Consider the following 17,296-nt stretch of genomic DNA (forward strand, 5'->3'; position numbering starts at 1 on the left):
AATAACCAAATAGACAATACGGGGGGAAACGAATTGTGCAAAGAAAATTGCATAACAAATTTATAATACATATTTGTATTTCTCAAAGCTCACTTCATTTTGGTACAAAAAAGAGTTCAATGTGAAGAACAATGTAATACAACACATGTGCGGAGGGCAGTGAATTCCATTGCCCGCTTCTTGCACTAAGCAAACTAACATTTTATACATTGTGCAGAGTGTTCCTTTATTTTTTTATTGAACGCTCTCAGAAAACCCTGGTTTTCTAATACAGTTTGGATCCAGCCAGTTGGTCTTCACTAAAAACATGAGCACCTTCCGGCATGTCCTCACATCGGATATCATTCACGCCGTGATGAATTCTTGAACAAGGCATAGGCATCACTATATATGGCCACCACGTTTGAGAACACAGCTAGTACAATCATAAAAACACTCAAGATCTTGTCCTTCTTAGTTGCTATGTTGTGTCGATCCCTGACATACCAAGGAAAAAGAGATGAAAAGTAATTCCAAGTATATTCACAAAACTGACCTAGCTATGGGAAGAACCCAGTAAATAATATCCCTATCCTTTCATGTTTATGAGATAAAAAGGCAGCATACGCATAAAATCTGTGAGATATGATAACCTTAAGTCCTAGGCTATTCTCTGCAATCTACTATTCTCCAAATTGGAAAAATAAAACAATTGGTTATCAAAGTAAATAAAAACCTGAACTAATAGATAGTTCTTGTGATCAAGTCAAAAACTCACTTGAGAGTAATTGCAGCAGGAAAAATGAACCCAAGGCAAACTGCAGCAGTTGCTCCAGTGAACTGGAAAGCATCCCAGATGCTGGGGATAAAGTTTGCACCCAAGAAGATAACACTTATGAGCCCAACGGTGACCAGTGCAAATCTCATATTATCCAGAACCAACGGCCTTGCAGAGGGAAAGAGGAGGCCATCCAAGTTGAGCCGCAATGGGAAGAAGACAATGGGAAACACAAGCATAAGGTGAGCAGCATAGCTGACACGAACAGCATCATTGAGCACGGAACTGTAAGGTATGCCAAGGTTGGTGTCAAAGTTGGCAAGCACATCGTCAAGAGTTCCGTCCCCAAATAGGAGGAACCCAAAAAGGCTTGTCATTATGTAAACGGATGAGCATAAAGCAAGTGAGGTTTGCACAACCCCTCTTATCTGCGTCGAGTCTTCAAGTTCATTGTGGATACTGTGGACTGCAGATGAATTGATCAGGAAGATTATTACTCAACACATGTGTTTGCAATTAAAAGGTGAAAAACATTTCAAATGTGAAATCTCCCACATTCAACCAACAGTCCCATTTCTATAGTTTCAAGTGTGTACATTATGCCAAAATGTTAATTTTAAATCACTTTTAAGTATCACTGGGTGCTGGTATGGAAAAGTACAAGGCCAGGATGATAAAAGGATCAAGATGTGTCAAAATACCAAATTTTGTATGACTAAAGATGTCACGGTTTTAATTTTAAACAAAAAATAGAGAACATATTTTAACATGATTTAGTTAAAAAAATTAAGTAAAAATTTTCAATAATAAGAATACAGGAATCTGGTGGATAGAGGGGTACGTAAACCCATTCAATTCAATTCTGACATCGAAAGCTACTGCTCAAAGTTTGCTTCAAATTTATGTTTTGCTAAATAGTGATTCATTTAACAGGAGAAAAGGGAAGAAAGGAACTGAAGCGCAAACATACAAATCCACCAAAAATTTCTCATTCTTATATTGCAGAAACATGGACCAAGTTCTAGGCAAATGAACTCAATGTAAGTGAACAAACAAATAGTTTCCATACCATTGTAGTGACAAATGTATGCAGTGACAAGAACAGGGACTACAGTGAAGAGTTTGAAGAATGATGAAACGTCGGTAACATCAGGTAACAATCTGGGCATCGCAATGCTTCCATTGAACAACTTGACGACCGTAATTCCAACAGTAATAACAAGAAATACAACTGCTAGTGCAACTGATAAGGCAGATGTGAAGCTCAATGAATCTGCAACCATAATAGGCCTATTAAGATCACCGAAACATTATATTCCAAATGGAAAAATAAAGAATAAGGTCTTAACAAATAATAGGCTCAAATTCAATAAAGCTAGAAAATTTAATAATAAATCACCACTCCACCAACAACTTAAGTCAAAAGCTACACAATGATTCTTGACCAAATCACTGTATGCAAGTGAAAGTGATAGAGTGAAAACTGAATAGGGAAGGGCACATGTTTAAACAAGAGGGGTTCTCATATAAATATGCTAAACATATGTTACCTTAACCAAATCACTCTATGTAAGTGAGTGATAGCAGTGCACCAAACAATGCCTTCACACATAAAAAATAAATAAGGACTAACCGATTCGCTTAAAGCATGACAATGGAGCAAATATGCCAAGTGTGGTGACAAGAAGAATAATGGCACGCCCAGTCCACCAGTGTTCTCCAAACCATCCTTCAAGTACACCAGCATGGTGAACACCACTTGAAGATGTTCCCGAAAGCACATCACCTTCATTTAAGTAATACAAAGATTGTTAGACAAATTCAGACCTTTCCCTATGACAAGCCAGGGCAGATTTCTAGGCCAACAAAAATATTCACCAAATATATCAAAATGACAAGATTGTAACAGAGTAAATACAATACAATATTATAGAGCGAAAGACATACCAATAATAATCATGTAGACAATAAGCACGCCAAGGTTGTTGACTAGAACAGATATCTGTAACAAAACCTTCCCATATTTTCCAAAGGCCTCCCCCATAAGACCTCCATAAGAAGCAGACTTCCCAGCTCGGCTGAACCTAAGTATCAGTTCAATTGAAGCTTCGGTCAAGAAGGCCATAAAGATGATCATGGAAATTCCAAGGACAAGGCCCAACACTTTCATGGTTGCAGGCAAAGCCATGATCCCAGCACCAACAATTGTGGTTGATAAATTGAACACTGCTCCAGTAAAGGAAGCTCCATTAAACTCATCAAACACAACATCCTCTTGCCCTTTGGGCAACAAGGGGGCATTCTCATCAATAACTCCTTTGCTCTTTCGTGACTTCTTTTCCTTCTTTGGTGCAAGATTTCCAATCGTCATCTTGTGATATCTTAAAAATCTTCAAAACAAAGGTTTAAAGCTTATGGAAAATCTATAAAGCAGCTCAACCACCTACAAATATTTGCTTCAATAAAAATTTTGTCCAACGGCCAAATTATGTACTCTTTTTTTTTTTTTTTTTCAGATTGAGGATGAGGGGAAGAGCAAACACAAGCTAGATGAAGAGGATTTTCAGACACAATGACCCAAACAGCCAAAAATTCACAAATATTGAATTCTTGCTGAGAACACAAAGGTTGGTCCTTTGCAAATGCTACCAAGTTGATTGTGAAATGAATGCACAATTCGTTTTGGGGCAGATATTTTGAAAATCCAAAGTAAAATAAAATCCCAGGAGCAAAAGTATCCAAATTTACCTTTAGCTTAAACAAAGTATCAGAATTGAATTGAATTGAAAACACAAGTAATTCTTCAATATATCACAGTTGAAGGTGAAATGAATGCACAATTCGTTTTGGGGCAGATATTTTGAAAATCCAAAGTAAAATAAAATCCCAGGAGCAAAAGTATCCAAATTTACCTTTAGCTTAAACAAAGTATCAGAATTGAATTGAATTGAAAACACAAGTAATTCTTCAATATATCACAGTTGAAGGTGAAATGAATGCACAATTCGTTTTGGGGCAGATATTTTGAAAATCCAAAGTAAAATAAAATCCCAGGAGCAAAAGTATCCAAATTTACCTTTAGCTTAAACAAAGTATCAGAATTGAATTGAATTGAAAACACAAGTAATTCTTCAATATATCACAGTTGAAGGTGGATCTTTACAACCATTAGCTGGACTTTCAATATCAACAAGGGGAGGAAACCCAAACCCAATTTCCCAGATAGCAAACTTGAGAAAACCCAGTTCTCCCCCTTCAAGAAAAGCACCCAAAACCAAACCAATCAAACGCCAGAATTCGAGGTCAATGATTCAGCAGACCCAAAGCAAGAAACGCTGCTGAATTCTTCAGTTAAAGCTTTGATTTTTATAGCCAAAAAAAATTCAAGGAAAGAGAAAGACACGCGCCAATAAAGCTTGATATTGAATAACAATAATGGAGGTGGAGACAAAGACTGGAATTTAATAATGTTAAGTTGTTTTCTTTTTCTTTTGGTGTCTGTGGAATTATTGTGGATTGGTGAAATGAAACTGATAATGAAAACCCTAATCCACAAAATTCCACAAACTGTAAAATTTGTCGCTTTTGGTGTGAAAGTTACGGACTTTATAAGAGTATAAGGAAAGACGTCCGCAGATGTCTACGTCAAAAGGGGAAGCTTCGCAATTGGATAATAATATGCAAACCGTAAATCGGCTATTAATTAACAATTTACTGCCATTGATCTGTTCATCAGCTTTCTAAATTTTTTTTTCCCATATTAGTGTTTCTAGGCGTACTCTTTCAAGTAACAAATCTATTTTTTCTTTATAAAAAAAATATATTTAAAAATACAACAATAATTTTATTATGACGGGTTAAACTTTGATGAGTGAGAAAATTATATGGATAAGTTGAAGAAAATGAACAAAAATAGAAGCTTGTAAATGATTTGATGAGTGAGAAAATTAGATGGATAAGATGAACAAAAATAGAAGGCTATAAATGATTTGGGAGTAATTAATTTTCCAGAAATGTCACGTGGGAAAAAAAAAAAAAAATCTTAGAAGGTTCAGATATTTGAACCCAAAAAAAAAAAAAAAAGGTTCACCTAAGAGTATTAGGGTTGGTTACACCATTTTGGGGATTTCCAAAGTAAGAATTTGTGTTTTCTTATTGGTATGCTTTTATGGTTTTAGCGTAATGGTTCTACAACCTAACCTAGGATATTAATATATAGGCCTAGGAGAAATTTACTCTTATGCTAATATTGCTTTCTTTGCAAATATTGGAGCAAGTGTGAGCCACAAATTATAAAATGTTAAGAGTTGATGTCATCCAAGGTGTAAAGATGAAATTGATTAACCTATGCATGATTCTAATCTACTCTATAGGAACCTTAAGCCACATCCAACAAAACATGACATCAAAATTATGTGCTTATATAGAAGGAGTTACACAAGCATGTGAGATAAATTATTCGATGTGATGATAATATGTTATGTTATACTGATAAAGTATTTTATAAATGTAAAATTTAAACTCGAAACTTATTATAATTTAAATAAATCTGTAAGATCACAGAATGATTGTCATATCAAATAATTTCGAGTGTGTGAATGATTAACATGAATCATTATTGTGATTAAGAATTAGTTATAATGTTGCAAATTAAGTCAATGGTTGATTTCATCACTAAAATTAAAAGCCGCACATCATCAATGACAAAGATCAGAGAACATAGAAATTGTCATGCAGTGTTCCAGACAAGAAGTGTCATTTCAATTCGGAAATCTCATGTATGTGGCCTGCCAGTGCCAGTGTTGGTGAAACCATGTTTTAGGCTCCCAAAAATAACCCACCTTTTAATCAAATTTTACCAACTTAACCACAGTGATTGGACAATGATGACATTAGTAACCCACCAACCAAACACTACATTTAAAAATAAAATAAAAAGACCAACAGGTGAATAAAGCTAATATAATATAATCATGCGGTGGTGGTTGCAACAGGTGTAAAATTTGCTGATGCAAGTACAAGGAATCTTCCTCCTTCCTCTTCTTTCTCACGTCAGCTAATCTGTGATTAGTGAGCAAGATTAGCAAAAAAGGAAAATAAAATAAAATTGTGGACATAATTAGATTGCAAGTCTTTCGTCTGGTACAAGTTAATATTACAAAAATTCCATTAACAATTTAAATAAGTGGGCCCATGAGCCCAATATTCCACCAACCGGATGGCCCACCATTTTCATCATGCGAAACGGTGACTCAAAGATTAGAATGTGACACAGAAAGGTTGATTGATGTTAATATCAATAGATTAATAAAAAGGAGTGGTGCAGAATTTTTTCACTCACATTTTTTAATCTACCAGACTCTCACTCTTCGTTAAATTTTAGTGAATATTTTATATTGATCTTGGGCATGTCGATGTGCATACACGTCAGCATGGCCACTAAATTGAACCAAATTATTTTAAATTGGTTTGATTTGATTTAGTTTCTTTAATGACTTTTATCAAAATTGAACTGAACTAAACCTTTATATTGTACCAGAAGTTAAGTGTTCGAATCCCTACTCGCCCAATATTCTTGTATCAGGGAAAAAAAAAAAACAGCAATTAATTTTTTTGGGTAAAAAGGTCATATACCAATTAAAAATAATTATAAAAAAACAATTTTGGGCTGATCGACGTTGTTTTATCAGGGAGAAATTTTGGATTTTGGTGGGCCCAAGACCATAGTTTCAATATCCACCGACTCAAATTAGGCCCAAAATAACAAGCGCGCAACACGTATCATGCAAAATGCAAAGTCCATCACCATCTTTTTAATTTCTTTCTTTCTTAAACGGTATTTTTTTCATTGTATTTGTCTTTCTGCCTTTGCGAGCGCTAACAGAAGCCGAGAAAATTGTTCTGAAGGTACAAGCTTGCTTTCCGCTTTCTTACTGTTTTTTGTTTGTATGGGTTTGCTGAGACTGGAAAAAAAAAATGGTGTTGATATATCTGCCGTTTCCTAGATTTCTTTTGTGTTGTGGAATGTAGGAGATGGGTGTGCTAGAATATGTGCTTCTGAATATGGTTGGGCTCTTTTTGATATATTTGAGTACTTTACGATGAGCCTTCTAAAAATCTGATGATCTTCAATCATCAAGAGTTTTAGAAAGAATGTAAATCAAGGAACTTTAATTGTTATTATTTTCAATCAAAATCATGACTGAACGTATGATGTGCAGTCAGTATTGAATATCACTGAGCATACCCTATATGCGTTTTAGATTTTTTGTTAATGGGTATTTGGGTTCTTGATTTTGGATTTTGGAAGATGTCCTTCGAGCACATAAAAATATTCCTCTTTTTATATGTGGGAAGTTTTCTACATTTTCGTGTGTATTGTTTGTAACAAACTTAAGTTATGTTCATATTCAGGTTTCAGAACCATTTTAACAAGTGCACCATTAAAATGGATTACGATGGTGGTCCCGAAGCAAGTGTATCTGTCAATGATGTTAATATTGATGACCCAGAAGTGGATTCGAGTAAAGTTGGCAATCTCGAAAGTGTCTCATCTGATGGTGTGATTGTTGGAGAATTAAGAAGTGTTGGCGAGGTTTTTACCAGAGTGGAATTGGATCTAGCATGTGCTTCTGAGAAGTTAGTTAACTTAAATGTTCTTATGATGCATGTGGCAACCAAGGAGAGTGACTTGGAAGCCCTTGCTTCCAAGGAAGAGCAGACATCAGTTGATTTTGTTGAGAAGGCTATGGAATTCGTTCTCTTGTCTGGAATTTTGGACTCTGAGGTGAGTGAATTGGATAAACTCATGGCTATACTTCAAGCAGAGATCACCAATGCCCAGGGGCTACTATCTTCATACACATGTTTGGGAGAAACTTTCGTGGTAGTAGAAGACAAGCTGTGTGACTCTGAACAATCTTTGAAGCAGTTGCAAGATCAGATCTCTGAAATAAGGATGCAATCCTTGAAGTTCCAGAGGACGTTTTCATGTTATGATGGAGAAGAAAATTGTGAGTTACAAGCGTGATTCAGTATATTGTTGTTGATTTATTGTCAATATCATATTTTTCTCATTCTTATTGTGCTTATGGATGATGGGGTTGCCAGGAAATTTTTAGGGTGTAGGGCAGATAGGTTTTATAACCACCTTTGTGCAGGCATAAGTCATGAAATATTATAGCTTAGAACCTTTTTTTTTTTTTTTTCCGCATTCTAATCCATGCATATGGACAGGGAATGCTAACAAAGGAGTGGTCTATTTAGAGGATGACAAGTTCTCAAGCATGAATCTAAAGATAAATATGCAAACTGTTGAACAGCAAAGACATATACTGAGGATGCTAGAGAAATCTTTAGCAAGAGAGATGGATCTTGAAAAGAAACTGACTGAATCAAAACAAATCGAAGAAGATATGAAACTGAGGCTGCTCTCTTCAGAGCAAGAAGCATATTGCATGGAGGAGGAGGCAGCAGATGCTTGGGAGAGGTGGTTACAGTCAGATAATGCATCTGAGGTCCTTATGGGTATTTCAAAAGAATTACTGGGTAAACTCCATATTCTCCAGTTTAACTTAAACGGTTCAGTTCAGCGGGAAGCTGAACTAAGATTGAAGCTTGATGGTCAGGTTGAATCCCGAGAAAGCTCTTTGCGGAAACTTGAAAGCAGCAACGCAAAACTAAATAGCTTCCTTTTAGATCAGACAGCCGGCTTAAAAGACAGCTTGAAGGAAGCTGAAGATAAGTTAATTCTTGCTGATTCTGAGGCCTTTACTTTGAGAGAAAAGGTGAGTTCACTTGAGGAACAGCATACTGTTCTATGCTCAGACATTAGTGAATTGGAAAATGTCATCACAGATCTGAAAGAGAAAGTATCAAAGGCTGAAACTAGGGCTGAGAATGCAGAAGCCAAAAGCAAATTATTAACAGAGACTAATATGGAACTTAATGAAGAGATCGGACTTCTTAAAAGCACTGGCAGTGCCTCGGAGACGGTGGATTCACTTGAGAGGAAGTTAAGGGAATCTGATACCCAATTACAGCATGCAGTGGCATCTGCTGAAGCTAGCCTGGAGAAACAACAGATGTTGTATTCTACAATCAATGACATGGGAAGTGTGATTAAGGATCTAAAGCAGAAGGTTTTAAAAGCTGAAAGTCGGATTGACAGTGCAGAGGACAACTGTATAAGATTATCAGAATCTAATGCACTGCTAACTGAGGAACTAAGCTTTCTGAGGGGTAGATTGGCATGCATGGAGGCATCTTTGCATCAAGCCGAGGAAGTAAAAGTAGCTACTGCAACTGATATTGGTATTCGGTCCAAAGTTCTTACAAGTTTAGTGGTGCAACTTGCTTTTGAAAGAGAGCGCCTTCATAAGCAGGTATTCACTTATCATGTATTTGATTAATTTTTCAATTTCGGGTTGATTTTTTTATTGTGAGGTGGAACTGTCTTTTTGCTGTCTCTGTAACATTGCTCAGCGCCTGATTTCTTTTTCCTTTTGGTCATTTACCATTTAGCATGTATGTCAGAAATGTAAATCTCAGCTATATAATCTCAATAAGTGATAATGTACTATACTAAACTAGGAAATTACGTAAATATGGAGCATATGGATCACTAAACGAATCTTATGATCTCCATGCGTAGAAATGTCCACACACATAACTGTGTAATACACAGAGTATATGTGCATGTGCATGCCCACATCCATGTTTTTTTTGTTTGTCTCCACATTCATGTTCATATGTATGTTTGTGTTGCCTTGGGAGCTTGGCTTAGATGACAAGAGTTGAGGTGGAGGTTTGGCAGGACAGGTATTAGGTCTAAATCTTGCCAAGCTAGAAAATAGAAGGTATGCAGTTATGTCTTTAGGTCTTTAAAGAGAGTTTGAAACCCAGTTAGCAGATATGATTTCTCTTCACTTCGGATTTAATGTTTCATCAAATTTTCTTTCGCAACTTGCGACGTTTGAAAGTAATTGTCTCTTTTTATCTAATTGAGTTCCTCACCGTATTTTTAGTGTGCTGAACCGTTGAGTCATTAGAAGGATCATATTGTCTTACTAAACATTGAAAGTTCTACATTGTCTTGTTTAATTTTATTTTTTTTAGAAAACATGAAAATTTTACTTTTCTATCATTGCATTAAGCACTTAGACATCTTGTTTCCTGCCAATAAAGAAAGATTGAAATTTTTGTTTTAGCATTATTGAAATCTGAGTGATGGCACATCAGCATGCCTTGCTTTAGTAAAATGTGTTTTTCCAAACTCTAAATTTTCGTCTTAGCTGCTGGTGATTGAATGTGCAGATTTCTTCATTAGCGGTGGAGAATAAAACTTTGGTACTGAAGTTGCAAACAAACAATAGTCCATCTGTGGAAATGGGAAATGATGATAGAGGAAATCATAAAGACTTCATGCCCTCAAAGCATGGTTTGGCTACTGGCACAAGAGAAAGTGAGGAAGAAGCTGATGAGTTGTCTGATGGTAATTGTAAGGTATGTGCCGTACCCTTTTTTTATATATTATAAATCATTGTTCTTTTCTTTAATTTTTGCTTCTGTTCTGTTTTATTTTTCTCATGCTTAAGGATGCGTTTTGTTGTCATTCAATATAATTTCATATTCAGCATTCAGATTTCTTCGCACATTTTCTGCATGTACTGTGTTATACTGAGAGCTTGTTTTTCAATTGTGACACAACTTGAAATACGACATTATTGACTCTAAAGTAGCCTCCTTATTTATATATTTTCAGCTGGATGAGACTCAGAATAATGTTTCTGTTGGTGAGACTGAAGTGGGACCTACTGATTCTACATCAGCGTTTGAGACCGCAAGGATAATAGATGCAGGAGTTCTGAGCTTCAAGCATTTCCTCATGGCGATGCTTATTTTACTGATTTCAGTTGCAGCTTATTTTTTTCTCCAACAAGACTGCCCATTTTGATGTTGCTGCAGGAGTTTCCTCATGAGCTTGTCTCCACAGTAGCTTTCTTGTAACCACCAGTGTAAAGCAACGAAGATCTGGAAAATGAAAAAACGAAGAACAATGAAGTTATATTCTGAAATTGTTTTAGGGATAGGCAATCTATTGTGCCTAAGGTACAAATTGCATCAAAGTGAGATGCTGAATACCCTTCAGCATTGAGAAATAGCAAGATATCATTTGATAGCGAGTTTCCCATCTTAGCTTTCTCCTCAAGTACTCAAAGGGATGTAAACGCAGAATGATTGGAGATTGTTGTAACTGGTTCAGAAACAACTTCAATGATAGTTTTTACCCTCATTTATGAATTTTAAGTGCTTACAATTATAAATATATGTCCAAAAAAGATCGACGGATGTTTGTGAATTTGTTCTTTTCCAGACCCATATATATCTTTTTAAATCTCTTATGCTCTTGGTTTGAATTATTTCGTAGGCAATTAGGAAATCCCTCCCGCACAGACATTGTATAACCAACCAGTATCAAGTCTTTGGATGATATGATTTACTAACCGAACAAAACTCATGCTGAGGTTCCAATCCATTATCAAAGCACACATTTTGTAGCAAAATTCCTACAACTGATTCTTTGTTGCACTTGGACCATTTGTCTCAGAGGGGTTCAAAATATTTGATATTAGTTTGGAGCTCACAAGCGTTACAATATGACTTCGTCAAAACATAACAAATAAAACTCTTGATGAGAGAGTTCCTTTGTTATCAAGGACGCAAAAATTATAACAAAGTCAAGAACAAAGAATACCTAGATTCAGTTATAACTAACTTATTCAATTCCTCCAACTTAAGATAAATAGCCCCTCATTTTGCAACAACCTTGGTCAACCTTTCTGTTTATGTCCCATTTACCCCAACTGCGATCATAGACACGAGCTTGTCCAAGCACATCAACAAAAAGCTCGTGGAATACCTTCTTGGTTTATGAACCTTGTGATGTGCTCTTCTTGGGGATTGAGGGATTGAAATATAATGTTACAATTCCGATCCTATGCAACAATGAAATATAATGATTCGAGGAATTGAATAATCCGTTTCGCCTTTATGAACAAAATAGTAAGATTACAAGTAGTTATACTTGTATTTCATCATTTAACCATAAAAAATTCTAAAAATTCCAATCCAATCCACTCGGGCTTTGTGTTTATCTATGAGGCTATACAGGAATGATGATATGAATGTTCTCTGTGAATTTGATGTAATTGTACAGACCTAGGGCTTGTGTTTAAATAGAGTGGCCGATACTTATTCCAACAGGTATCAGGTGAGGACAAACCCAATTAGGAAAAAAAAACATTATATGATATTTGAATTTTAAAATAATTCAAATAAATAAATAAATAATTATTCGGATTTAATTTAAAACACAGAGCCCCAAGGATTAGGAAAAAAAAACATTATATGATATTTGAATTTTAAAATAATTCAAATAAATAAATAAATAATTATTTGGATTTAATTTAAAACACAGAGCCCTAAGGCCTATCTTTTGATTAATTATATATATATATATATATATATAGCTTTCATTTAGGGATCCCTCAAATAAGCTTATTTGAGGGACACTCCTTGTAGGCCCCACTCCGGATTGTATTTCACTAATCCAAACCGTCTATTTTGTAGATACTAATTCAAAGATTATCTCTACAAAAAAAATCACTTGAATCCGATATCATTTGACTACTCAATTGAGTTATTGAAATTTTAGCATTTTCTTGAAGCACCGTGTTCATTGATTTTTTAAGACACAATTGGATGTCGAAACGGTTTCCGATTTATCTAATTTTTGTAAGGATGATCTATGAATGAAGACCTAAAAAATAGATGGTTTGAATCATTGGGAAAAAAATTGTAGGGTACCCTAAAGGGCATCCCTCAAATAAAATTATTTGAGGGATCCCTCAATAGAAGTGGACTATATATATATATATATATATATATATATATATATATTAATTAACCATTGACTCAAGTAATTAGGCATTGACCCAAGAGCCTCAAGGCCTATCTTTTGATGAATTATATATATATATATATATTAATTAACCATTGACCCAACTAATTAGGCATTGACCGAAGAGCCCCAAGGCCTATCTTTTTATTCAATAATATGTGAAATTATGTTTATAATACATGAATTTTGTGTGTATTCTAAAAAATTTTGTAAAAAAACACGTGTATCAAACATGAAAAATACGTATGTACGTGTACAACATGAGTATTGTACATTTGCTTTTTAAAAAATATGTATTTTATTGAGTCTTTAAAACGTGTAAAGAAAACGGATATATTAATGAAAAATACGTATATACATGTATAATGTGAGTATTAAATGTGAAAAATACTAAATTCTTTATATGGGTAATAACTCTGGCAAAGTAAAAAAAATCAAAGGGAACAATAGAGACTCGAGTAAAGGCCTAAAAGAAAAGAAAATAGGGGAATTTTTTTTTTTTTTAATAAAGAAAACAATCCCAGTATATATATAAAGAGTATAGCCACTCGGCTATACAATTTATTTAAAATAAAAATAAAAAACCTCAGTAACGCTGCGCGGCTATACCTTTTTAGAAAAACCCGAGTATAGCCGCGCGGCTATACTATTTATTAGAAAAAAAAAATACCCGTCTAGCGAAGCAGGTAAGCGTCCACGTGTAAAAGAAGTGCAGCCGCGCGGCTATATTAATTTTTAGGAAACCAATGTATAGCACCAAGCGGCTATACTATTTATGGGGAAAAAAAGGACCGCCACGTGGTAAAAAAGGTATAGCCGAGCGGCTATACTATTTGTAATATAAAAAATACCCTAGTGAACCCGCACGGCTATACTATTTTGTTAAAAGAAAAAGGGACCTACGTGTCAAAAAGGTATAGCCGCCCGGCTATACTATTTTTAATAAAAGAAATACGGTAGTATAGCCGCCTTACTCCTTGTATCGTATGATTTGCTGCAAACACTTGCTCATTCCAGATTTCTCGTTCTTAAAAAACTCTCAAATGTTCGACAGAAGTTTCGAAATAGTTGATAAAACAAGTACATCAGGTTATGGCGTAACAAGCGCACCGAAGAAACATGGTCTCGCAGAACAAGTGGAACCACCAGAACAATAATGAGGGAAAATCGATGCGGCTGGTCTCTTCCTAAATTAACAAGATCAAATCAGAACCTAGGATTACGAGATACCATTGTTTTCAGTTCCTCGTCCACGCAATCGTACTTTGCTGGATACTCGGAACTGAAGAACCCCCTAGCCACATCATAATGAAAGGGAATTCGGGTGTCATCATCATCGCTCCATACCATTCCGGATTTCTCGTCCTTCAAAAACTCCCAAACATTCCACACAAGCTTCGGAACTGCCTAGGATTACGAGATAAACATCAGAAAACACGTATCATTGTTTCCTTGTCCAAATAGTCGTACTTGGAAGTGAAGAAACCTCTAACCACATCATGGTGAAAGAGAGATCATTTATATTGATTGGCTATTGTGATTATAATCCATATTATCATGGATTGAGATTTGAATATCAATAAAGTCCCTAAATTAAGGGTTCCGATTACATCTAGCTCCATATATTATTGTCTAAGGTATATTGCAAAATTAATTATCTATTTCCTATATTATATATACAGTCCTGATCTCTTGGACCCCTGTAGTCCAAGAGATTTATGGTCACTCACCGTTGGATGTAAATTCAACGGTTCACTTATTTATGACTTGAATCGGGTAATAATCATTTATGTCATATTGCATATATATATATATATATATATATCATTTTGAACCATTGGATTAATATCCAACGGTGGGTGACCACAATATCTTGGACTCCTGTGGTCCAAGAGATCGGGACTAATTATATATATATATATATTGCATAGGTAAATTAATTTTCGGATTTAATTTAAGGATATTAAAGGGATTTCCGAAAAGAAAGGGATCAATGATGTGCTAGAAATCTATATATATACATATATATATATATACATCTATATATATAAAGTAAAAGGTAGAGAATGGTGAAATATTCAAAATGCTAGAAAATACCCTTAATTAATGCAAACATTAAGAATTGAAATTATTAATTAAATGAGGATAATATGGTAAATTCACACTTTTTCATATTAAAAAAATTTTAAATTAAAAGAAAAATTAGATAATGAATTCTATTTTCATGGAACACAACTACCCATTATCTTTTTTTTATTTAAAAAAAAAAGCCTAATTATGAAAGCGCGTGAAGAGAGGCTATAGTTAGGGATTATTCATTTAGAAAAATCGTACAGTTACAAATCAAAGGAATATATGGTGGATGGCACAGATTGTAATTTTATTATTAATATAAGGATAAATATTTTATGATACATATTTTAAATTTGAGTTTTCATGGGAAATGAAATTTAGGGTGAGTTTATATATAAAATATAGGAGTTATATAGAATTAGGCACTTATTTTATTTTTTTGCATTCGGTTGGTTTGATTGAATCGGCTGCTTTGATTATTTTTAAATAAAATGGACATTTCAGTCCTCCCATACATACTACCTAGAGCCTCACTTTGTCATTTTTTTTGAATTTTATCAACTTACCATGTAGAATTGCATACTCCTCCACAGCTTCTTTCAATACCTTTTTGTTTGCAAATCGCATTCCCATCCTAATCTCTGGATTCCTTAAATCCACCTCTCTCCTGTACTCATTCAACTTTGGCAATTTCTTTTTCTTTCTTTTGCCCTTTTCCTCACCATTACCCTGATCTTGATCCTCTTCATCACTTCTTGTGTCCAAATCCGATGTGTTAGCACCATCGGATGAAACCTCTCCTGGAGCATCATAAGTAGGCCCAACTGTCTCATGTCCATGGGGCTGAACAGTAGGCTCAACATTCTCACCTGCATTGGCCTGAACAGTAGGCCCAATGTTCTCACCTGCATTGGGCTCACCATTTGCGCCCCCAACTACCACATTCTCAGCTACAAGCACCTCATCTTCTTGTTCACTGAATTCATAATCACTATCCACAAATTGTGCATCATTTTCCTCATTTTCCCCTTCATTTCCAACCTCTCTATTCTCAGTTGCTGCAGCCTTATTTTCCTCTCCATTCTCAGTTGCTGCAACCTCATTTTCCTCTTCATTTCCAACTTCTACATATGCATCTGCATCCCCTGGTTCATTGAATGCGTGCCATGTGACACCCTTCCCATCATTTTCTACATCTGCATCATAGTTATATTCTGCACTATCCAAACTAGGCCATGCAGCAGATGCTTGAGTCCCAAGCCCATTACCATTTGAATTTTCCAAATCTGTATAGTACAACACAAGAACCCTATTACATGGCATGCATCCAACCATTTCAGCTACTTTATTATCAGAGGTAATAAGCTCCAATATGTTACCATCCTTTTCTCCAGCGTTTCTATACCTAATCTCCATAGTTTGCTCAATTTTCGAAACATATTGTATACCCCAACTCTTTCCCTATCTTCCTTAAATCCAGCAATGATAGAAAGTCATCAACAACATTATCTAAATAACATACCTTACCACCTTTATAAACCCCATTTTCAAACATACCCCCATGGTGTAGTTCAAGAGTGACTCTGTCAGAGATATCTGCAAATAGTACATATCAAATTTCAGAGTTAGCTGCACACACATCTCCTTTATCTAATGCTACAGGTTTAGGGTTTTAATTTTTTTTTTTTTACCATTTCACTCAATGCTAATAGTGAATTAAGTGTGAAGTAGACAACAAAGGGACCACACCAAACATAAAAACATATACTTTGCAGTCAATCCCAGCATAAAGGAAATAAAATGCCACAGTATCTTTTCAACATAAAGAAACTGACCTTGGACCACACACTTGCAAACAAAAAACATCGATTTGCAAAACAAGATGAATATAAAACACAGACAGATATTCCCTTACTGTATTTGGGATTCTCTCCACCCCAACGGAACTCAAACTCCATCAGTGATGAGCATCCACAATGATCGAAATCCAGAAATTCCCGCAAAACCCCCAAATAGGAACCCTAACAACTCCAGATTCTCTGTTGTTGCCTTCGCACCTCGGTTTCAGATAGTCACGAACCGAATGACGTTTTGGCTAATAGGAGAAGAAGACATTGAGGTTGAAAAAGACGCATATACCCTTTCAGATTTAAAAAGACGCATATAACCATCCTAGACCCCATCACTGGGGTTGACTTGTTAAAAACTCACAGAAAATGTAACGGTTGGATCAAATGGGCGATTAACATAAAGTTTATGTACCATTTGGACTAATAATTTAATTTATGGACCAAAATGTACATCGCATACAAGTTTGAGGACCATTTTCACAATTTACCCTTTTTATTTATTTTTTTTGAGTAACTCGGCGGCTTTGAATTTATAAATCGAAAACTGAACCGATATACAAACATAATTATGACATGCATCTGATAAGTCGGTGATTAGTTTATATAATTTGACCGTGACTTTTAATTTGTTAAACAGAATTTGATAACCTAATT

General features: G+C 35.1%; 2 protein-coding genes across 3 annotated transcripts; one reads left to right on the top strand and one right to left on the bottom strand.

The window, feature by feature from the left end:
• Nucleotides 1-33: 33 nt before the first annotated feature.
• On the bottom strand, nt 34-4,343 carry LOC117621168 (amino acid transporter AVT6A-like). Of its 2 annotated transcripts, XM_034351496.1 has the most exons (6): nt 3,506-4,343; nt 2,705-3,147; nt 2,391-2,543; nt 1,827-2,030; nt 758-1,223; nt 34-477 (listed from the first exon to the last, which is right to left on the bottom strand). In XM_034351496.1, the coding sequence occupies exons 2-6, from the start codon at nt 3,126-3,128 to the stop codon at nt 342-344; spliced, it is 1,383 nt and encodes a 460-aa protein (XP_034207387.1). In that variant the 5' UTR covers nt 3,129-3,147; nt 3,506-4,343; the 3' UTR covers nt 34-341. The 2 variants fall into 2 exon arrangements, with proteins under 2 accessions (XP_034207387.1, XP_034207386.1); XM_034351495.1 differs by having other exon boundaries at nt 2,705-4,343.
• Nucleotides 4,344-6,557: 2,214 nt separating this feature from the next.
• LOC117623070 (WPP domain-interacting tail-anchored protein 1) lies at nt 6,558-11,059 on the top strand. Its single transcript, XM_034353921.1, has 5 exons — nt 6,558-6,664; nt 7,172-7,770; nt 7,994-9,141; nt 10,073-10,261; nt 10,521-11,059. Exons 2-5 carry the CDS (start codon nt 7,206-7,208, stop codon nt 10,710-10,712), a joined length of 2,094 nt encoding a protein of 697 aa, XP_034209812.1. The 5' UTR covers nt 6,558-6,664; nt 7,172-7,205; the 3' UTR covers nt 10,713-11,059.
• Nucleotides 11,060-17,296: the final 6,237 nt, after the last annotated feature.

Source organism: Prunus dulcis, chromosome 3, assembly GCF_902201215.1.
Source record: "Prunus dulcis chromosome 3, ALMONDv2, whole genome shotgun sequence".
Taxonomy (NCBI): domain Eukaryota; kingdom Viridiplantae; phylum Streptophyta; class Magnoliopsida; order Rosales; family Rosaceae; genus Prunus; species Prunus dulcis.